This window comes from Sphaeramia orbicularis, chromosome 5 (assembly GCF_902148855.1).
Source record: "Sphaeramia orbicularis chromosome 5, fSphaOr1.1, whole genome shotgun sequence".
Taxonomy (NCBI): Eukaryota; Metazoa; Chordata; class Actinopteri; order Kurtiformes; family Apogonidae; genus Sphaeramia; species Sphaeramia orbicularis.
This window is the reverse complement of record NC_043961.1, coordinates 16,268,710-16,293,709: the sequence shown is the minus strand read 5'-3', so window position 1 is coordinate 16,293,709 and position 25,000 is coordinate 16,268,710. Positions and strand designations below refer to the sequence as shown.

Genomic DNA, 25,000 nt, shown 5'->3' with positions numbered 1-25,000 from the left:
ACCACAATATGCCAGTTGTTATTGCTTATGATGAACACAACAGGCTTTTTGCTTTGTTTATTTATTTGGCAACATATACAATACATTCTTCTGAATGAACAACTCATAAAAACCTGAACAAATGACCAAACTGGAGTGAAAAAACAAAACATCTGCTGAGATCTGCGGCCATTTATGTACCACTCTTATTAAGTACATAGTATTTTTTTTTTAAATAGGCACTTTAACAGTGAAGGGTTGAATTTTACAATGATTTAGATTTATTTTGTGCTTCTTTGAGCTATTTTGGACCATTTGGCGAGTGGGACTGGACCATTTGGCAGGTGGGACTAGATCATTTGGTGGGTGGGACTGGACCATTTGACGGGTGGGACTGGGCCTTTGGTGGGTGGGATTGGACCTTTTAGCGGATGGGATTGGACCCTTTGGTGGGTGGGACTGGACCATTTGGCGGATGGGATTGGACCCTTTGGTGGTTGGGATTGGACCCTTGGGGGTTGGGATTGGACCCTTTGGCGGGTGGGATTGGACCATTTGGTGGGTGGGATTGGATCCTTTGGCAGGTGGGACTGGATCCTTTGGTGGGTGAGATTGGACCTTTTGGCGGGTTTGGCGAGTGGAATTGGACCTTTTGGTGAGTACGACTGGACCCTTTGGTTTGTGGGATTGGACCCTTTGGCGGGTGGGATTGGACCATTTGGTGGGTGGGATTGGATCCTTTGGCGGGTGGGATTGGATCCTTTGTCGGGTGGGATTGGATCCTTTGGTGGGTGAGATTGGACCTTTTGGCGGGTTTGGTGAGTGGAATTGGACCTTTTGGTGAGTACGACTGGACCCTTTGGTTTGTGGGATTGGACCCTTTGGCGGGTGGGATTGGACCATTTGGTGGGTGGGATTGGATCCTTTGGCAGGTGGGACTGGATCCTTTGGTGGGTGAGATTGGACCTTTTGGCGGGTTTGGCGAGTGGAATTGGACCTTTTGGTGAGTACGACTGGACCCTTTGGTTTGTGGGATTGGACCCTTTGGCGGGTGGGATTGGACCATTTGGTGGGTGGGATTGGATCCTTTGGCGGGTGGGATTGGATCCTTTGTTGGGTGGGATTGGATCCTTTGGTGGGTGAGATTGGACCTTTTGGCGGGTTTGGTGAGTGGAATTGGACCTTTTGGTGAGTACGACTGGACCCTTTGGTGGGTGGGATTGGACCCTTTGGCGGGTGGGATTGGACCATTTGGTGGGTGGGATTGGACCTTTTGGCGGGTTTGGTGAGTGGAATTGGACCTTTTGGTGAGTACGACTGGACCCTTTGGTGGTTGGAATTGGACCCTTTGGAGGAAGGGATTGGAGACTTTGATGGGTGGGATTGGACCATTTGATGAGTATGATTGGACCCTTTGGTGGGTGGGATTGGACCTTGGGATTGGACCCTTTGGTGGGTGCGATTGGACCCTTTGGTGGGTGCGATTGGACCCTTTGGTGGGTGCGATCGGACCCTTTAGTGGGTGGGATCGGACCATTTGGCGGGTGGGATTGGACCTTTTGGTGGGTGGGATTGGACCATTTTGTGAGTATGATTGGACCCTTTGGTGGGTGGGATTGGACCCTTTGGTGGGTGGGATCAGACCCTTTAGTGGGTGGGATCAGACCCTTTAGTGGGTGGGATCAGACCCTTTGGTGGGTGGGATTAGACCCTTTAGTGGGTGGGATCAGACCCTTTAGTGGGTGGGATCAGACTCTTGGGCGGGTGGGACTGGACCCTTTGGTGGGCCGGTTTTATCCCATGGGCTGTATATTTGACACCTGTGATTTAGCATGACACTAAATGACAGCACAGTGTGGAACAGAACGGTCTTTGTCATTTTTTATCGGTTTAAGTGATGTCAAAAGCCCCTTTAGCAGCAGAAATCCTGAAATAGGACGGATACAGGCTTCAAGAAACAAGACGACAGCAGGCACATGATTATTATGAGGATTCACCATTCTGTTTAGGTTTTATAAATGTTGGTTGGGCATCATCTGTCTGTCAGTGTCCAGTTGACTCTACCCAAAACGACATGGTAACAATGTTCATGTTCTAACCTTAGTTCCATTACTAACCTCATGGCAATGACGCTTTATGACCAATTGGATGTGATATGTGTAATTTTCCCCCTGGTTACTGCCTGTCAGGCTGTCACCTTATTAGAGGTATGTGAAGCTATATGCAGCGAAGGAAATCTACAGGCTCTGTGGAGGGGGGGAAAACTCTCCTCCTTTACATGTCATATTATTTTTTTTGGATTTGTTCGCTATTAAAAACACATTTTTATTTATACTCCGTCATCTCGTGAATAGACACTAATTGGCGAATGAAGGTGAACTTTGTAGTGAAGACAAAAATATCATTAAAAAGCAAAGATTTATCATAAAGTACGGCCACTGTTGAGGAAATTAAATCTGCAAAGAGAGTCAGAATTTACATTTTCTAGTGTAAACACCTGTCAGTCAGTTGAGGTATTATACTAGTTTTGTCCTCTGGGTTGAACTCTTCCTTCTTAGTGTGCTTATGCTAAAGCAAAAGTGATGAAAACCAGATCCTTATACATTAGTGTGACTAGCGGTGCCATAAATCCGCTGCATTCAATACAATCTGAGTAAACGATGGCGTAATTATACAGGAGAGGAATTGATTCTTGCTGCGTCATCCAAGTAACTCAAGGCTAGTTAATGATTGAAGCAAAAAAAGCACCACATAAAACTAGATCTTTAGACTCTGCGTACTCCTCTGATGGTGTCTCGGTCAACCTTCTATCACACTAGGCCAGTGGCAGCCAAGAGTAATGGCCGACTACACTTTTCCATTCCACAGACTTCACCTAATGCCACTCTCAAGGACTGACCTTTGTGGAGGCTTTTCAGTAACAGTACAAATCCTACTGTAATTGGCCTCTGCTATACAGTATTTCACCTTTGGGTTAAGCGGTGAGAAATTCAATAACTGAAAATGTATCTGTACACGATCTCTGTGCATTAACAGCTTCAGTGTGTGAGAGTGCATGTGTACATGGAGGTGTATGGTCTTATGGGTTAACGGACACAGTGAGTACGCGCCTTCGGTCAGATATTGTGCTGTACGTCTGAGTCATGAACAAATGTGACTTTAAAGGAGTGATATTTTGCTTTTTTAAATAGAATTATGCATTTTCAAACATTTCCCTGTGGTCTGCATAAACTGTAAATGCTCTGCTTGGGTCTGAATTCTTCATTAATTCAACTCCACAGGTCCATCTTCAACCCTATTTCTGAGTAATGACACCAGAAAGGTCGTTTTGAGCGCTGGCCCTTTAAATGCAAATGAGCCACTTCAGGCCCCGCCCCCTCCAGGTTGTTGGCTGTGCTGCTCTGTCTTGTTCAACCAATAACTAAACAATTTAGGTAATCGGCTTGAAGTGTGGACATATTTTCAGTATGGACTACAACCGCTGCTGCTGATAAAAAATTATATCGTACTCGGAGAAATGTTGGTCGGAAGTCTAGACCTTATATGTGCAAATGTCATGATGTAACTAGTTATAAAACGTAACAAATTAAGCAGGAATTAAAACAGGTTGTAGACACCCACTCAGTTTTTGCCAAAATGAATATAAAGACAGTTTTGCAGCACCTGGAGGGTTCAAATTCAAACTTTTTGAACTATTAGGGTCCAAATACACAAATAAATGAACCAAAGACTAATAAAAGCGGGTTTAGCAAAATATAAGCCCTTTAAGTTTTACCTATCATTTCTCAAATAGGCTCATTTGTTTATCTTAAGAACTCTGTTTTATGGAACTGTTTACAAAATTTCAATATGGCTTGTAGAAAAAAAGATATAAAGATATAATCAATATAAAATGAAACCTAAAAAGGACTAAAATACGTAAATGCACTATTAACTTTAATAATAATATATTTTCTTGCTTGTATCAGTGATATTTTAAGTCTGTGAATCTGTCAGAACTAATGATTCGACAGTACAAAAATACAGAAAGGTTATGTACAATCCAATTATTAGTCAAATATGCTCTGTTATTATCTGTATATATCACTTCAGTTGTTATATATATGTTCAATAAAAGTTTATTTGCATATTTATTGTATTTTAGTTCCAAAGTCTTTTATTCTGATACTGAACAAAGTGAAAAAACGGCTGTCCCCGTGTCACAACATACTTATGCTCATAAAAACTTAGCATTTAAATATTTTTATCCAGTATTGATCACAATAGTAGTTTAACATTAGCCCTATGTTTCATTTAGGATCAATAAATCAGGATAAATAAAAGTGGGTTTATCAAAATATGACCCCTTTAAAATCACAACCAGTGACTAAAGCAAAGGGCAGACTGGGACTCAGAGAGTATAACGTCCATATTTTGATATTAAAAAAAGGGTCTTTATGTCATATTTAGATTAGATTAGATTAGATTTATTGATCCCACGATAGGAAAGTTCACTGGTCAAGGCAGCAAAAAAATATAATACATGAAAAAAAATGTGCATGCATAAAGATAAAAGATAAACAATATAAAATAATAAAAAGAGTATGAGTAATAAAACTCTAATTACAGCAGAGTGGAACTGCAATATGTTGGACAGTACAGATTTCTACTGTAAAATAATAATAATAATAATAATAATAATAATAATAATAATAATAATAATAATAATAACAATAACAATAATAATAATAATAATAATAATAATAATAATAATAATAAAAGGCCTAAAATGATAATTAATGTTGAGAGTAGAGGGGTTAAAGTAATAATGAAGATGCCAGTGTATTGGATTTTAGAGATATGAACTGAATTTACTGATATGAACTGAATTTAAGCGTATTATTGTTCATAAACTATGTTGACAAAAATATTGAGACACATCATGTCTACAGCTGTAAGATGTCCTGTTCATGATAATTTGACAAATAAATATCAATATTTCCTCAATGTTTAATGGGAGATTTTTCTTCCTCAGTGAGATGTGAAGAAAGTAGATGGTTAGTTGTGGCGGAAAATTATTATTTACAGTCAGAACATGAAAAATATTTTAGGTAGAACATTTAAAATCATAGTCACGGATTAAAAAACAAAAAGAAAAACAAAATCAATGTTGAGAGAAATGAAGTCAAAACCATCTCTGAGGTATTTTGGAAGAAAAGGCAACAATTTAAACCAAACTAACCAATGCAATGATATTTATCACGATATAAAACTATATTGTGACATTTGTCATTATTGTTTTGTATTCCAGACCCCTGTTAGAAAAGAAACACCTGATTTCAACGTGTCCACATACTTTTGTCCACATAGTGTACGCTACCTATGACAAATCATTCACAAATTGTTCTAGAGTAAACGTCAGATGTTGCAATTAAACAAAGATGATGCATGAATGATGGTTCCAAAAATATTAAATATGTACAGGGTGGGGAAGCAAAATGTACAATATTTTGAGGCAGGGATTGAAAGACAGTGTATGACCAATTAGTTTATTGAAAGTCATGATCATTTATTTGCCACAAGAAAATTGACATAATAGAAAATGTTTTTATTCTATGTGTCCTCCTTCTTTCTCAATAACTGCCTTCACACGCTTCCTGAAACTTGTGCAAGTGTTCCTCAAATATTCAGGTGACAACTTCTCCCATTCTTCTTTAATAGTATCTTCCAGACTTTCTCGTAATAGTTTTGCTCATAGTCATTCTCTTCTTTCCATTATAAACAGTCTTTATGGACACTCCAACTATTTTTGAAATCTCCTTTGGTGTGACGAGTGCATTCAGCAAATCACACACTCTTTGACGTTTGCTTTCCTGATTACTCATATGGGCAAAAGTTTGTGAAAAGGTATGGATAATAGTGTTAGGTATGATTATGACATCAATATATGTTTGGTTTCAAAACAATTGATGTAGTGCCTGCTGAGAAAAAACAACTAAATGTTCATTGTAAATTTTGCTTCCCCACCCTGTATACTTATTTATTAACAAATACAGGACAAACCCACTTCAGCGTCACCAGGGGTAAAGGAATGCAGACCTAAGCTGTGGCTCCGCCCACTGCACCTTCTAGACCTGGTTGTTGTTGTTGTTTTGCCTCCACTGTCAGAAGCCCTCACCCCTATCCCTCACCCGCTGCGTATCGACCCTCAGTCAACGCTTGGTAAATGAAAGCAGGCAGCCCATCTCTGCCTGTGCTGAGCTGAGCGCGCATACAATCAGGCCATACGTCGAATGGTTCAAGGAGAGGAAGGAGTGGGATTGGCCTTATCAGAGGAATCACCCACAGATAATGCAGTGGAAGTCTGCACAAAACACAAACGTGAACACAGCGCTGAAACCAACCTGTCACTGTTTGCATTTCATTTGGTTCTGAGTAATATCAGCAATGCAGGGGGAAGGTTTTCAAAGTCTGGAACGGAACCAAACAACATCCAACTAAAATACAGGGTGGGGAAGCAAAATTTACAATATTTTGAGGCAGGGATTGAAAGACAGTGTATGACCAATTAGTTTATCGAAAGTCATGAGAATTTATTTGCCACAAGAAAATTGACATAATAGAAAATGTTTTTATTCTATGTGTCCTCCTTCTTTCTCAATAACTGCCTTCACACGCTTCCTGAAACTTGCGCAAGTGTTCCTCAAATATTCGGGTGACAACTTCACCCATTCTTCTTTAATAGTATCTTTAAGAAAGTCCACATTGCTGTGTGATGTTCTATTGGTAGCATGTTCTAAAACGCCCCAAATAGCAGAATCCAGAGGGTTTAGATCTGGGCTAGAAGGCGGCCATAAACATGATTCCCAAAAATTGCTAAAGTTGGATTTGTTGCTGTTGTCAACAAGTGTTTTGGTGTTCTTGTGTAAGATTTTAACTTCAAATCATATTTTACCGCATTTCTAACGGTCTTGTTGTCTACCCCAAGTTCAATTGTTTTTCTCATGGATTCGGTTGGATCCTTTAGGATTTTGGATTTGAGAGCTTTAATAAAAGCTTTGGTACGTTTTTTGTTGCTTCCTCCACTTCCAGACTTTCTCGTAATAGTTTTGCTCATAGTCATTCTCTTCTTTCCATTATAAACAGTCAATCCTTATATGTTGTAAATATTTCTTCTATCTCTTGTACAGAGTTAGCTTGTTGTATATTTTAGTAGCATTTGTGTGTTAAATATTTTATCTCTGTAGTTTTTGTATATTAGCAGTATTTTGTGTGATATTTTTATATAGTCTATTTACACTTTAAGTGTTTACTGCTAAACGGAAACTATTCTATTCTATTCTATTCTATTCTATTCTATTCTATTTTGCTCTGTTGTATTGTATAGTATTGTATACTATTCTATTCATGATAATAGTTGCTCATTTTGTGATTTATGGTTTAAGATTGAGTTTTGTTGAGAAAAAACAACTAACTGTTCATTGTAAATTTTGCTTCCCCACCCTGTACATAAACTGCTTTAACCCTTAGACCAGTGGTTTCCAATCTTTTTTGGCTCGTGACCCCATTTTAACATCAAACATTTCTGGTGACCCCAGACATTCAAAATGGAGACATTTTTTTTTTTGGCTAAAACAAATTTGTTTTTGATCATGTAATAGTTTGCTATACTATGTTGCAAGTAAATGTTAACTTTAGATGACATTTAGTCTGTAGAATGTATATTATTGTGGACGGATGTAACGATTACCGGTATAATGATAAATCGCGGTAAAATTGCCAATGGTTAGTATTACCGTTCAAATTCTAATTATCATGATAACCGTGTTTGATTACCGCACCTTTCCGGAGACAATGCCTATGTAAAGATCTGCTTTTATGTCAAACATTTGAGTACAGTTTTAATTTATTACAAGTTTAATTTTATATACCTAATATTTGAAACCAATATTCACTTTTGAAGTCTTTGAAAAGGTTCGTTAAGCATCTTTGTGTTATTTATGCAATAAAGTGTATACATTTTTCAAATCGGATTTTATATATTTTTTTGTGTTTTCTGGCCTTTTATGTTGATATAGTAGGTTAAAGTGAAAAAAAAAAAAAAAATAGGCAGTTGATATAAATGAAGTTGTGCTGAAAAAAAAAGATACCAAACATGGGTATAGTAAACATTTTTGTATGTAGTATATAAAAAAGTACTGAAAAATGGCCAAAATAGTCTCAGACCACTAAGGGTTAATATTTGAATGTTTCTGCAACAGAAAGTACATTGTACCAATTATTTTATTTTTGTTTTATTTTTGGTGTTGCTTTTTTAATAATACAATTTGGTTAAACTATTTCAGTGTGTTTAAGTACTTTTTGAACATTTTGAGCACAATTTCAACAATACCACGATAATAATGATAACCGTGATAATTTTGGTCACAATAACCATGATATGAAATTTTCATATCGTTACATCCCTAGTGTAGATTACTGCACAAAGTGAGAATTTGATTTTCCTTGGTCAGGATATGTACAGTCAGTCCAGCTTGGATTTACAAGGCTGACAATTAATACTGAACAAACAAGAACTCAAACTATGAATTATGAAAGAGCTGCAGCATCTGAAACTGACCACAATGAACATTTGACAGATAAACAGAACCACAGTGCTTCAGTTTCAGCTTCACAGTTTGTCAGGTCTTTTATAGACTGGGTTTGTCTCTGTCAGCTCACAATATATTTTTACCTCCACCAAGGAGGTTATGTTTTTGCCGGCGTTGGTTTGTCTGTTTGTCTGTCTGTGTGCAAGATAACTCAAAAAGTTATGGATGGATTTGGATGAAAATTTCAGAAAAAATGTGGATACTGACACAAGGAACAAATGATTAAATTTTGGTGGTGATCTGGGGGGCGCATGGGGGGACCACTGATCTGCCTTGGTGGAGGTCTGTGCTCTCCGAGTGCTTCTAGTTTTTATCAATTACTAGAAATTTCAGGCGACCCCATCTGAATTCCAGGCAACCCCACGAGGGGTCCCGACCCCAAAGTTGGAGTCTGCCTTAGATGCATAAATGGGTCAAAATGACCTGGTGAGGTTGTTTTACTACAACATATTTTTAATGAAAAGTAGTTATTATTTAATATTCCAGGTATTCCTCAAAAAACATGTTATGGAAGTCTCGATATTGGTGACTTTAAGTTTGACCCTTCAAGGTCCTCTGGCATTTTTCTTAGGCCAGAGGTCCAGAATGTTGGTGGTATGACCTTAAAGATCAGATAAACACAGACTGGTTTGAGTCTTTTTTTTTTTTTGTTTGTTTTTTGGTCTGTCCATTTTTATGTAATTTTGTTTTCTTCTGTTGGTGTTCTGTTTGCCCATTTGATACTTGAGTGTTTATGTCGGTGTATTTGTAAGGATGTCACCTGGATGGGGTGGAGGGCAAGTTCACAACTTTTGAAAGAAATGCTTTAATGATGTCAATGTTGTTGATATAGAAAAATGCCAAATAAAATTGTAAAAAGGCAAAAACAAAAAGCGAAAAAAAAAAAAAAAAGAAGCCCAAACTTGTACTTTCCTGAGTCTCAGGAGGTTACATATCTTCTTAATAAAACCATATATTAAAAAATATATATATTATTTCAAAATGCATTCAACTTTATTCTAATTTTGAGCAATAAAATCAATCTTTAAAAAGTCTACTTTATTTTCATAATTCATGCATGAAAGGGTTAATACATTCCTGTTTTAGTCAATAAGTCTATTATTTTATTCAGGTATTACCACAAGAACCACCCCAGTCACTGATGTATACTTTGTATTTCCTGAACATCCCATGGACTAAACACTTCTTCTTCTTCTGTGGGTTCTGGATGGTCGTCCACTGACAGCAGAAGTGTGTGAATGTTTCCACAATGACCACTGTGCCGCCATAAAGTAACACCTTCATTTTTTCTCTGTCCAGCACAAAGCTGGCCTCTTTTCCACTGTAGGTGCTTGGATGTACAAGAGATAACCCTTATCGATTCCCCCATTGGCTTACACTGCTGACGAATGTCTCAAAGGCTTAATTCAAAGAGAGTTCAAAATAAGATTAGTGATTTTTATCACCTGGCTGCAGACGGCAGGAGAGAGAGAGGGAGGAAAGCAGAGACGCTGATAAAACACATCAAAATGAGGAGAAGGCGCTCAAAAGGACAAACCCAGCCTTGGTGGATCACGCCATGCACGGCGCTTCCAGGGAAGCTGTAAATAATGGTCAATGGTTTAATGCCCCAAATGAGTTATTTCTGGCAGCGAACACAGTGTGACTGGAAGAGGAGGAAATCAGAGGAGGTGGAAGAAAGAAAGGAGTCGAAGAGGGAGGGAAAAAAAACAGTGACTGCACAAATCAAGACAAGATCATCTGTGGTTTAAGGTTTTTATCTCAGCAGGCGACTGGACATGAGACGCTCTGAAGGCAGCAGCGTCTTTGTCTTCATCATCATCTTTGTCATTGTCTTCATCATTGCCATTGATGTCTTTGTGGCCGTCTTCGTCATTGCCGTCTTCGTCATTGCCATCATCACCATTGCCATCGTCGTCTTTGTTGTTGTCTTCGTCGTTTCCTTCGTCATTGCCATCATCTTCTTCATTATTGTGTTCACTGTCACCTTCACCGTCATCTTCGTTAGTGCCATCATCTTCTTCGTTATTGTCTTTACCGTCACCTTCACTGTCATCATCGCCATTGCCATTGTTGTCTTCGCTATTGTCTCGATTGTCACCTTCATTGTCATCTTCATCGTCATCTTCGTCATTGCCATCGTTGTCTTCGTTATTGTCTTCATTGTCACCTTCATTGTCACCTTCATTGTCATCTTCGTCATTGCCATCTTCACTGTTGTCTTCATCGTCATTTTTGTCATTGCCATCGTCTCCTTCGTTCTTGTCTTCATTGTCACCTTCATCGTCATCTTCATCGCCATCTTCGTCAGTGCCATCATCTTCTTCATTATTGTCTTCACTGTCACCTTCATTGTCATCTTCGACATTGCAATTATTGTCCCGTTATTGTCTTCATCGTCACCTTCGTCATCGTCATCTTCGTCATTGCTATTGTTGTCTTTGTTATTGTCTTCATGTCACCTTCATTGTCACCTTCATTGTCACCTTCATTACCACCTTCATTGTCATCTTCGTCATTGCCATTGTCGTCATTGCCATCTTCATTGTTGTCTTCATCGTCATTTTTGTCATTGCCATCGTCTTCTTCATTGTTGTCTTCATCGTCACCTTCATCATCATCTTCATCGTCGTCTTCGTCAGTGCCATCATCTTCTTCATTATTGTCTTCACCGTCAGCTTCATTGTCATCTTCGAAATTGCAATTATTGTCCTCGTTATTGTCTTCATTGTCACCTTCATTGTCATCTTCATTGCCATCGTAATCATTGCCATCCTCGTCATTGCCATCTTCATCTTCGTTGTCTCCTTCGTCGTTTTCATCATTGCAATCGTCTCCTTCATTGTTGTCTTCATCGTCACCTTCATCATCATCTTCGTCATTGCCATCGTTGTCTTCGTTGTTGTCTTCATCGTCATCTTCATCATTACCATCGTCATCTTCATCATTGCCATTGTTGTCTTTGTTATTGTCTTCATTGTCACCTTCATCTTCATCATTACCATCGTTGTCTTCGTTGTCGTCTTCGTCATTGTCGTCTTCATCGTAATCGTCTTCATCGTAATCGTCTTCGTCGTCATCATCATGATCATCATCATCATCTTCATCACTGTCTTTGTCAGCGTTTTGTCCAAACATCTTCTCTGACAAAACTACTGGTTTGGTTCATTTTAGATTTTTTACGTATCTTCCTTGAGAGAATGTCTACAAAGTGTGTTCACAGTTTTGAGAATTTAAGATTTTTGCTGTTTTTTTTGTTTGTTTTTTTTTAAACAAATTTTTGAAATATAAAAAAAAATTGCCTTTACTTACGGTATAACGGTCCAAAAATGTATGAAACTACTCAACAGAATGAATGAAAATAAACAAAAATGTTCAACAAAATGAACAAAAATGAGTAAAATAATCAAGAAATTGAAAAGAAAATAATGAACAGAGGTTCTAGTCCTAGTTAACATGTCTTTAACACTTCACCTCAGAACATATGATATTTATTGCATGAATTATCTGATATTTTAAACCAGGTTTCATTCAACACATGTTAGATGTTTCTAGTTGTTTGTGCTGCTTCTTGTCATGGGGTCAGAGGTCACATTAAATGGTGATTTTAACCTTTACCAGTTCAGTGTTTGTGGGTCTTTTAAGGCTGTGTGCATATTTCCTGTATTTTCTTATTGTATCTGAAGAAAGGGAATAAGAAATAAATGTCTGATCATTTCAACCCTGAAAAAACCAACAAAGCTAAACGTGGACTAAGACTTTTTGCAGACGTCTTTAATATAATGGACTGACAATAACATGGATATCACAGAACATCAGACCTTATCATGTCTACGACTGTGGTTCATACAGAAACCCACGGTTATCAGCTTTATAATTGAATCGTGATATCAGATGGATTCTCTTATTATAATTTTTTACTATTTGCACAAAGAGATTTACTCCATCCTGGGTTTGAGTGTGACATTTAAAAAACACAGAATAATTGTAAATGTTAAACTCCACGTATTAAAGTTAAACAGGAATAAATGAGATGATTCCTGACTTTGTCTGTCATATTTGCAAATATAATAGAAAAGTTTCAATAGCAAATAGTAGAGAAATCCTTTAAAGTTCACTTTTTACATCTGAAGTTAAAAAACATAATACATTTATATACGTACTGCATATGCTTTATATATTGAATAAGACTAAACTGCTGGATGTGGTGTTTTTAGATGTGGAACCAACAGAAGAAGCAGGATTTATTCAGTTTTTCATCAGGCAACATAATACACCTAGAGAGTTTAGTATTTTCCTTTGCAAAAATATTTCATAGTATTACTTTCCACAAAACTGCATTATGTATTTTGTGTCATATTTCTGAAACTAAACCAACTAAATATGATGAAACAGAAAAGATCCCATTTCCTCCAATGCACCAATGTTAATGTATTACAATAATACCATGCACAACATCACAAACTGTTCAACAGCAACAAAATAACCTGTAAACTGTAGTACAGTTATTGGATTCATCAGGATCAGATTATGAAAGACTGGTTCAGGAATCATTTAACATGGATCGGACTCCAGAGTCCAGACCTGAACCACACTGAGAGTCTATGGGATGTGATGGAGAAGAGTTTATACAGAGGTCTGACCCTCACATCAAAACATTAACGAAACTACAGACAAAAATAAAGGTAAAGTTTATGACTTCATTATGATAAGATAGATGATAAATGAAGGAAACATATTTGGTTATGAAACTGACACTGAAAGTGAAGAATGGGCAGAACTAGATAAGCCTTTGCTTTTTTCTGTCCCTTGTCTAACTGTGTTTATGAGTTGATTCATATATACATTTACGTTAAATTTATTGTACTTCGTTACTTTTTCTGTGATTAATGACCACTGATCGGTGCATATGTAATTGACTTCTTGATTTTAATGGTTTTTTTTAGTTCTTTTTTTTTCCTTCAAAGTTTGAAACAAATAAACAAAATAAATAAATACACACACACACAATACACACACGCCCTGTTGGCTGCATATGCATTAGCTGTATATAAATGTACATAACATGTGAAAGAACTTTTCTTGGACCCTCATGTGCAGTAATGTGATAACTCATGTCTGGATATATTTTATATATCCTTACAGTTATTTATTACTATTATCACAGTTATTTTTACCAATGACACATATTTCTTGAATCAAGCAACTTAAGTTTCTTTTATGTGCACTTTTGTGTGTATGAATGACAATAAAGTCTTGATTCTATTCTATTCTATTCTATTCTACTATTGTGAAGGCGCTGTGTCATCTATGTCATTTTTCTTTGTTAGCAATTTTTTCAAACGTCTTCTGTGACAAAACTACTGGTCGGATTCATTTTAAATTTTGGTAATGTCTACTGCCACAGTACTGTTGCATGGAATATCAGCTTGTCTGTTTCCACAGAGCCAATCAAATGTTAGCATTTGTACTGTGACAATAAGCAGTCAGGACATGTTGTTGCCTCAGAGCCAATCATGGATACTGTTCCATGAACTCATTGTCCTCTTGTTTCCACAGTACTGTGGTCATATATGGTGTACAGACCACTACCAAATTATATCAATCCACAAAGAGTTTAATATAATTTCAGCCATTCGTCCACATGACAATGGCATTACCGGTGCCCTGAAACAGTATTTTTGGAGAGTGGAAAAGTCTCCCAACACTGCCCTGGTGTTGGCGTATGGATAAGCAAAACACCACTGTATGGAAACAATGACGCCATAGAACCATGTGACCAGAAGAAAACCCCGGACGTAACCTCATGTGCATGTTCACTGCATTCTTCTGTTATTTTATTGTATCCTGCAGCTCTGTCTGTGTTTGTGTGCAGCGCCACATACAGGTGTGGCATATGTATTACACCGTTTGATCCCAGGTTTTCCCGTTTCCACCTGGACGCAGATATTTCTTGAAATGATACGTGTCAGGCCTTTTCCTGTACCTGGATAGGCCCATGGCATGTGTGATGTTTATGTCCACAGTACTGTGTCAGCAGGGTGACAGGTTACCAGTCTACACAGGAAAGAACAGGAGCACTGATGGACTCTGAGGTAATAGACTAGAGCTGCAACCGATTAATCGACTCGGTGCTTGAAGTCAAAGCAAAAAGTCCCAATTTGATTAATCAACTCGAATTGATTGAAGGGAGATATTCTACTGCAATTTTCCTGAATTGAAGCTTCTTTGTGCGTCACGATAAGCATCCGTGTGAAACACAACAGTGGAACCAATGTTTAACAGCAGAGAAATGAACAAAACAAAGCTGTGATTCAGGAGAATTGTGGTTGAACGATTTTTTTGGATCACTTTGAGTCGATTAATCGGCTGCGGCTCTATAATAGACTGATGAGAAAGGTAGTCCCACCGTACTGTGGACACAGACACTTCAGTAAATGTTATATGTAACTTTGTCCATCGTCCAAATGGGTCACATCTGATGACCATGAAAAGATGACAAACTGAATTTTACACCAATTATTTACATGTATTGATAGGATTAATGGATCAATAGGCATTAAACAGTTTAGATCAGTAGAGGCATTTGGTCGCTGGTGGATGTTTGGGTCTTTATGGGTTAAAAACCGGTCCCTTTGGGTCATTCTGTCGGAGGTTGTTACTAGAGGTTGTCTGTTTAAACCCATGGGTGTCACTGGATCCAGGAGACCGTCCACAACAATGCGTGGTCCTACTAACCCCCTTCCTGTCCATCCAGATGCTGCAGCTCAGATTATATCCCTGACATATGTGCCACCAGTCTATCTATAGTACATTTAATGGCTCTGATCTCCAGTCAAGTTGGACGTCAATCACGATGCCATCTGGTGGAACCCAATACGAGGCTCACCAGCAAGGTCTTATCCAAGGGCTCAGCCTGATCCACATCACCCCATTAATCTGGATCAAAATATTAGAGGCATCATGGCTGACAGCCTTTAATCATTCTGATGTGCTGTTAAAACGAGCCTCCCTCCTCGCTGACGCCACGGGCGGCTTTAGGAAAAAAAAAAAAAAAAAACAGCGGCGTCTGCTTTTTTTTTTTTTTTTTTTTTTTTTTGCTGCTTCTTAGTCTGAGCAGGTCTGACAGATGTGGTCCACGCCAGTCAAATATTTATGCAGGACAGGATCACCTACCGTAGAAGGAGAGCTTTCCTTTGACCGTGTTCATTCCCCTGGAGTTTTCCGCCACACACTCGTACGTGCCGGCGTCCTCCTGCTGAAAATATGGGATTTCCAAGATGCCGCTGGCCTTCCTCATGTCCACTTTTCTGGGGAACGGTACTCCGTCCGTTCTCCTCCAGTTTATAGACGGGACCGGGCTGTGAGATCAGACACAACAGTCAAATACATCCACACAAGGACTGGTTTTACAGGAGTATTTCCAGTTTTTGAAGCTTTTAATGCAAATATTGTGGTTTTTTTTAGTCCAGACACCTTTAGTCAAATTTCACATCATAATGTTTCATCCACATCCTATTTAGTTATTTTACACCTACCACTATAACAGGCCTTGATATCTTAATGTTGTTTTTTTTTTTGCAATAAAAGTGTCTTTTTTTTTTTCATTTTGTTTTTATTGGAAAAGGTGACAAGATATCTTCAGCATTACCATTCATACATATTTTATCTATTAGAGTCCTTTTCATATTTCTTATTTTATACATACAAAAGTGTAAAAAAACAAAACAAAAACAAACAAAAAAAACCCCATATGAATGGGTGCTTACAGTTTTAGTATTTCTCACATAAAAAAAACAATCATAGCGTTACAATACTTCTGGGTTCTATAAACATTACACATGTTCATGCAGAAAAACATAAAACAAAGAAAATATACAGGGTGATGATAAAAAAGAGGACATTTTTAGAGGAATGACACAAATTCTGGGCGGCCATCCATTTGTCACAAATATGATAAAATGTATCCCTCTGAATTCAAAAACAAAAACCAAACCAAACAAAAACAAAAAGCTAGACACACCCACGCGCACCCACAAAAAAGAAAAAAAAAAAAAAAAAAAAAAGGGGGGGGGGGGGGTCCATTAATCACAAAGAAAAAGAAGGAAGTGATTCAAAAAAAGTTAAGAAGGGCTGCCATTTATTATAGAACTTAGAAGGGATGGCTTTCAAAGAAAACGTCTTTTTTTTGCCCATGTAGAAATACTTTCTTACTTATTGGTCTTTGCTCAGTCAGAGAGGTTGGACCAGTGCTTCTCCTTTTACCACATTATTGCTATATTTTCGAAAAAGTATCTGTACTTCTACTTGAGTAAAGAACAAGTTGTCGTTCTTCATTTTACATCTCACATTTCATTCAGTGGGAAAATGGAAAAGGTAAAAACTGCCTTTTCCCTTTTCCATTGCCATTTTCACTTAAAGCTTAAAAGGACTACCATTATAACTGGCCCAGGTTCCTGTTTTTTTGCAATAAAAATGTATTTTTTTAACAATTCTTTTTGCACCTTTTTTTTTTTTTTTTTAGGAAGAACTTCACTTTCAATATCTGTCCATTAATTATCATTGTTACATGTAATAAATGCTTAAAACGGTGTATAACAGCAAAAAATTAAATATATATAAAAAAAGAACATTAATTTTTTCAGCATATTTATTATTAAAAAAAAAAAACTATTGTAAATGTTCATAATGAAATTTTATGAGATTAAAGAAATAAGCTTTCAACTATTTTACAACTATTTTAGTTAATAAGCTCTTTAAAAAAAAACCTACTGGATTTTTTTTCTTCTGACTTTAAAGATAAAAGCTTCACACAAGATACCAATGCTTCATACGCTTCTTTTTTTTTTTTTTTTTCTTTAAATAAATGTCCTGCATCGCTGTAGATTAAACAACCAGCAGAACACCGAGAAGCTAAATGAGCTCAAACTTATATATCTGTAACAGTGAAATTCAACATACACATGAATATAGCAGCATAATTATTTAAATGATTTTACTGCACAATGACTCCTTCCACTTTCACACTTTAAGTACATATTTAATCTTTCAGTATTTTTAGCTGCTGAACTTAATGCTATGGTATTAACAGAATACTTCAGTATCAGATCTGAATCCTTCTACACCACTAAGTACAGACAAGTACAAGTTTCCAAAGGCCTATATTTTGTGCTGTGTTACTAAAGGTGATTTTTAAAAAAAATGAAATATCAAGCATCACTGTAGATCAAACAACTGACAGAACATAGAGAAGCTAAATAAAATAAGGTAAGATATGTAAGGTAAGGTATAAGTAAGGTAAAACAAGGTAAGATAAGGTAAAGAAGGCAATGTAAGGTATGATAGATAAGATAAGATATGATTAAAAAAGGTAAAATAAGGTAAAATGAGGGAAGATAGATAAGTTCATATAAGATAAAATAAAATAAGGTAAAATAAGACAACACAAGATAAGATAAAGTAAGGTAAGATAAGATAAGGTAAGATGAGATAAGGTAAAGTAAGTTAAAATAAGTTAAGATAAGGTAAGATGGATAAGATAAGATAAGGTAAGATAAGATAAGATAAGATAAGATAAGATAAGATAAGATAAGATAAGATAAGATAAGATAAGATAAGATAAGATAAAGTAAGGTAAAATAAAGGAAGATAGATAAGGTAAGATCATATAAGATATAATAGGGTAAAATAAGATAAGATAAAGTAAGGTAAGATGAGATGAGATGAGATAAGGTAAAGTAAGTTAAAATAAGGTAAGATAAGATAAGGTAAAGTAAAGTAAGGTAAATTAAGATAAGATAGATGAGGTAAGGTAAAATATGGTAAAGTAAGTTAAAATAAGATAAGATAAGATAAAATAAGGTAAAGTAAGGTAAAAAAATAAGGGAAGATAGATTAGGTAAGATCATATAAGATAAAATAAGGTAAAATAAGATAAGATAAAGTAAGGTAAGTTAAGGTAAGATGAGATAAGGTAAACTAAGTTGAAATAAGTTAAGATAAGATAAGGTAAAGTAAGGTTGATAAGGTAAGGTAAAATAAGGTAAAATAAGGGAAGATAGACAAGATAAGGTAAGATAAGGTCAGATAAGATAAGATAAAGTAAGTTTAAATAAGGTAAGATAGATAAGATAAAATAGGGTAAAATAAGGGGAAGATAGATAAGGTAAGATCAAATAAGATAAGATAAGATGAGATAAGATAAGATAAGATAAGATAAGATAAGATAAGATAAGATAAGATAAGATAAGATAAGATAAGATAAGATAAGATAAGATAAGATAAGATAAAAGAAAAAAAACAGAGGTATGTAGAGAAAGTTGGTATTTATACAGATATTTACATAAATGTAGAATTAGACTGAAAGTTAATAAATAAACCACCAGATCTAGTTGTAAGAAAAGTAACCTGGGTCATTTTACTGCACAATGACTCCTTCTGCTGTCACACTTTAAGTACATATTTCCTCCCTCAGTATTTTTAGCTGCTGAACTTAATGATATGGTATTAACAGGATACTATACAGTATCAGATCTGAATCCTTCTGCACCGCTAAATACAGACAAGTACAAGTTTCCAAAGGCCTATATTTTGTGTTGTGTTACTAAAGGTGTTTTTTTTCTTTTTTTTTCGTGTACACTCCGACTCCCTCTAATTTTTTAGTGTGTGCAGCCGAGCTGAAAACACACGAGGGTTGCAGCAAAGTGGTGAAACACATGAATAAAATATCCTGGTGCTTTTCTAGTAACATTTTTTTTTCTTTTATATGCTAGTGAGCCTGTCTGAGAGTGCGCTTACTTTCCCAGAGCGAAACATTCCAGCTTTACTGTGGATCCTTTGGCAACGTGAACAACTTCTGGAAACTGAACCTCAATCTTTGGCTCGTACTCTCCCATCACACCTGAAAAACAAAACGTGAATATGTGTTAGCGGCAAAAAAAGTGCATTTTTGATCTGTTGCCTGAGTTAAACAACTCGGGCAAAAACTAAATAATAAAGCACTGTTTTTGTTTTTTTTTTTTTTTTTTTTTATTTGTTTGTTTGTGCCGTTACAACACAACCACTGAAAAGCCCTTTTACTATAAGCTGAAATGCATGTTTTTTTTTTGTTTTTTTTTTTATAACTTCCAACATTTTGCAATCCGAGCTACAGAAACACACTCTGCTCTCAGCGCTGTCACAGAAAGCGTTGAAAATAATGAGAAAGAAAAAAAAAAAAGAAGCCAAACACAGCACTCCAGTGGACACACACAAAACACTGATGTTGAATGGGGAAAACAACTTTGAGGATCCGTAGACGTTTGAGCTTCTACATCTAGATGAGTTTCATGTTGTTGTAGTGCTACGCTAACAGCTACCAACCAGAAAATGGGCCTGTCAAATCCCCCTGGGTACTGCCACTGTGTCTACAAAGCATCCCATTCACTGTCACTGGATTAAAATATTGCTGCTGTGCATGTTAAAAACCTTTGGATAAAGAAGCGGACGGGAAAACGCCAGCGTTCAGAGAGATTTATTCATAATTTAACCCTTAAAGACCCAAAGCTACTTTTGTGGCAGTACCAAAATAGTTGTTTTTTCTCTGCATTTACCTTAAGCGATTTATCACCATTTTTTATAATATTATCCTCTATAGCAGTGGTTTTCAACCTTGGGGTCAGGTCCCCATGTGGAGTCGCCTGGAATTCAAATGGGGTCGCCTGAAATTTCTAGCAATTGATAAAAATAAAAATAAAAACCTTACTAATAAAAATATGTGGTGAGTTAACAGAGAAAATCCCAATACATAAAAGACATGACAAACTGTGAAGCTGAAACTGAAGCACTGTGGTTCTGTTTATCTGTCAAATGTTCATTGTGGTCGGTTTCAGATGCTGCAGCTCTTTCATAATTCATAGTTTGCGTTCTTGTTTGTTCAGTATTTAATTGTCAGCCTTGTAAATCCAAGATGGACTGACTGTACATATGCTGACCAAGGAAAATCAAATTCTCACTTTGTGCAGTAATCTACACCTGGATTTTCTGCCTCTGTCCAGAATAATATACATTATATAGACTACATGTTTTCTAAAATTAACGTTTATTTGCAACATAGTATAGCAAACTATTACATGATCAAAAACAAATTAACTTTAGCAAAAAAAACAGTCTCCGTTTTGAATGTCTGGGGTCACCAGAAAATTATTTTGTTAAAATGGGGTCACGGGCCAAAAAACATTGGAAACCACTGCTTTATAGTTTGCTTTTTTTCAGTGTAAATCGGGTATTCTACTGTATTTAACTCACTGATCATGTAGATGTTCCTTAAAGCTCAGATTACAGTTGAGGGTTATTATATCAGAAACAGAGAAAACTGAAGAAAAAGTGACTTTTCAGCAGAAATATCAAGAACTAAGCATAAACCAAATGTGTCCATCCACTGTCACTGATCCAACTTATTGGGTTTTATTGGTGAATTAATGTTGTAGAAGATGGCATTTCAGTGGCGGAAATACATTCATAGGAAGTCCATAATTATGAGATAAAAAACTGAAATTATGAGACAAAAATTTAAAAATATGAGAAAAAAAGTCATAATTATGAGATAAGAAGTCAAAATTATGAGCTAAAAACTCAAAATTATGAGATAAAAAGCCCTAATTATGAGATAAAAAGTCGAAATTATATGATAAAAAGCCATAATTATGCTAAAAAGTCAAAATTATGATATAAAAAATCATAATTATGAGATAAGAAGTCAAAATTTATGAGATAAAAAGCTATACTTATGAGATAAAAAGTCGAAATTATAAGATAAAAAGCCATAACCTGTGATAAAAAGACAAAATGAGATTAAAAAAATCATAATTATGAGATAAGAAGTCGAAATTTATAAGATAAAAAGCCATAATTATGATTAAAAGACAAAATAATGAGATAAAAAAATCATAATTATGAGATAAGAAAGTCGAAATTATGAGACAAAAAGCCATAATTATGAGATAAAAGTCAAAATTATAAGATTTACAATGCCGTAATTATGATTAAAAAACTCAAAAGGATAAGATTAAAAAAAAAAATCATAATTATGAGATCAGAAGTCAAATAATGCTCCTGTGGCCAGGGGCAAACAATTCTCAGCAGGGGTATTTCCCTGGCACAACACTGGATACCGACCCTTGACCCCCCCCCCCCCCCTCCCCAAACGTCCATATCTCTGGATCTGCCACTGTAACGATCCTCCACTGTAATATTGCTGCTAAAACCCTGTGGATAACAGAGCTGCTGCTGGTAAAACGCTGTCTTTCCGGCGTCCCCACTTCAGGAGAGACTTATTCATAATTTAAAGTGGAATGTCGAACATCGGCGGAACAGCACGTGCCCGGTTTTGTTCCTCCCCTGAAATGACACCCAGGTGAAATACATCAATGAATGTGTAATTTGCGCGTGCTTTCGTTTCTCCCAGCAGCCCTCGCTCTCAGCCCGGGAGCACAATCATGGGCGCTTTAAGCCCCTCTCACCCACCGCTGTAACAATAGGTTTCCCCCCGTTGCTGTAATTCAAGTCTGTGTTGCACAAATAGCTGTGGAGATGGAGGAAACAGGCCAATTTCATCTTGTTGATTTGGTGAGGCATGTGTTATCAGGACGGTTCCCTGAGTGACTGTGAAAGCTCATTCAGATCCTTATCACAACTGTCTCATACTGGGATGTAACCACGGCGCTATCGCCACGGTAAAGCAGACAGGTGGAAGTGGACGGGTAATTGTCTCATACCATAACCTTTTGTAGGGGACACCTGTTTAATGTGCCCACTCCCCCCACCATACACCACCGCCCCACCCCCACCCCCCCCCCCTGCTGTGACGCCATGTTCCCTCAGCCTCAGTGAAATAAGGAAATAACGGAAAAGGAAAGGACTGGACTGTTTGGATTGGAATTACCTGAAGAGATGATGTAAAATCAAACTGGCTAGAGCTAGCAAAGTTAGCATTGTATCACTGTTTTTACATATCGTTAGCCTGTTAGCATAAATGCCCAAATCCTATTTTGGGCCAAATTGTGACATCTGCATAAATGAAGCTGAAGAATTAAGAGTAAAGTTACACAGATATCACAATTTGGCCAAAAATATGACTTAAGCACTTTCATAGGAATCTATAGTCCTTAGAAATGTGAAAATATTTACTTAAAATGTATAATTGCATGTTACAGAGAATGACAAAGTTGAGATTTTATCTATCATGAACTTCTAAAATGCTACATTTGGCCACTCATTACACAAAAACTAATCGTCATATTCATTAGAAATTTTATGTGCTATATCTTGGCTACGTAGGGAATATATATATAGTTCCAAAGTTAGGACCATTTGAAGTAGGTAGGGGGTACCCTAAAATTGCAACCAAAATTAAGACTGGAAATTTTTGGCTATTTTCAGGCTTCTATAACTTCTGAACAACAAGAGCTAGAGGTCTGAAATTTTCAGAATCATTTCATAGGAATCTATGGTCCTAAGAAACGTGAAAATATTTACTTAAAATGTATAATTGCATGTTACAGAGAATGACAAAGTTCAGATTTTATCCATTGTGAACTTCTAAAATGCTACTTTTGGTCGCTCATTACACAAAAACTATACATTATATTCATTAGAAATGTTCTGTGCTATATTTTGGCGACATAGGGAATGGATCTGTGTAAAATGAAGGTCCTATGTTATGTTATGTATCATATATGAACAGCTGAAAATCAAAAATATCTGTCCGACCTTTGGATTCAAAGGTCAATGTGGGATAGGTAGGATCACAAAATCAAAGACCCCATGTGAAAGGACAGGAATTGTCCTAAATTTTGACACCAAGCACAACTTGCTTCTATAAATCCTTCTATGTTAAATGTTCAAATTAAATATGGATGTTTTCGCCCTCATATTTTAGCCTTTTTTTTTTTTTTTTTAGCATATTTTATATTAAGATTTTTTTCCTTAATTCAAGCTTTTTTTTTACTTAATTTAAGATTTTTTTTTGCTTAATTCAAGACTTTTTCTACTTAATTGAAGATTTTTTTTTGCTTAATTCAAGATTTTTTCCCTAATTCAAGCTAATTTTTTTTTTTTGTTGCTCAATTCAAGATTTTTTTGCTAAATATAAGATTTTATTGCTTAATTCAATATTTTTTCCTTAATTCAAGCTAAATTATTATTATTATTATTATTTTTTTGCTTAATTCAGTTCAAAAGTGTGGAATTTTGCACTTTGTAAATTCATCCCAGGGGCCGGATTGGAACCTTTGGCGGGCCGCATTTGGCCCCCGGGCCACATGTTTGACACCCCTGGAATAGATAGTCCACACTTTAGACGAGCTCACACCATATACTTAATTAATGAGTAGTAAGTGCTTTATAACTACCTGAAATAATGAATTCCTGTGTTAATAACTGTTTATAAGACATCTACTGGAAAATAAATGTGTGAGTTCGTATAAAATACCCACTAAAATATTCACTAACCATTAGTACATGTCTGAATAGTGCATAATAGAATAATTGCTTCTATAAATCTTATATTTTAGCCATTTATGGCTAAAATATAAGATTTATAGAAGCAAGTTGTGCTTGGTGTCAAAATTTAGGACAATTCCTGTCCTTTCACACGGCGTCTTTTATTTTGTGGTCCTACCTATCCCACATGCTGATATTGACCTTTGAATCCGAAGGTCGGACAAATATTTTTGATTTTCAGCTGTTCATACATCATACATAGCATAACATAGGACCTTCATTTTACACAGATCCTTCCCTACGTCACCAAGATATAGCACATAAAATTTCTAATGAATATGATGTATAGTTTTTGTGTAATGAGTGGCCAAATGTAGCATTTTAGAAGTTTGCGATGGATAAAATCTCAACTTTGTCATTCTCTGTAACATGCAATTATAAATTTTAAGTAAATATTTTCTTTTTATTTTTTTTAATTCTTTTTTTTTTATTATTTCAAATTATACATTTACACAAACATGTACCTATACACAGGAAACTACACAGACACAACATATACAAACAAACCATACAACAAACATACCACCCCCCCCCAAAAAAAAAACGAAAAAAAAAAAGCAACAAGATAAATAACGTTATCAACTCCTCTTTACAATACTCAGGGCTGAGTCAATACAGTGCAAACCAACAACACATTTCTCCATCAAAAGGAAGTAGGTGACAGCAGGACACTCTTGTTGACAGTAGAGAAAAAGGATTCCATTGTTGATAAAACAATTAATTTGTCCACGAACAGAAAACTAATCTTTTCCAACTTTAAAAAGAAAAGTAAATCATGCACCCATTGCACAAAAGTGGGTGGCAGAGGTTCCTTCCACTTAAACAGAATCATACGACGAGCCAATATGTAC

At 36.3% G+C, this 25,000-nt stretch overlaps 1 protein-coding gene across 1 annotated transcript in view; it reads right to left on the bottom strand.

The window, feature by feature from the left end:
* Positions 1-25,000, bottom strand: part of LOC115419505 (contactin-3-like) — a 243,382-nt gene that overhangs the window by 27,936 nt on the left and 190,446 nt on the right. Inside the window, exons 6-7 of the mRNA XM_030134320.1 lie at positions 19,407-19,509; positions 15,786-15,970 (exon numbers count right to left, since the gene is read on the bottom strand). Coding sequence (XP_029990180.1) covers positions 15,786-15,970; positions 19,407-19,509 — 288 coding nt within the window. The remainder of the gene's footprint in view (positions 1-15,785; positions 15,971-19,406; positions 19,510-25,000) is intronic.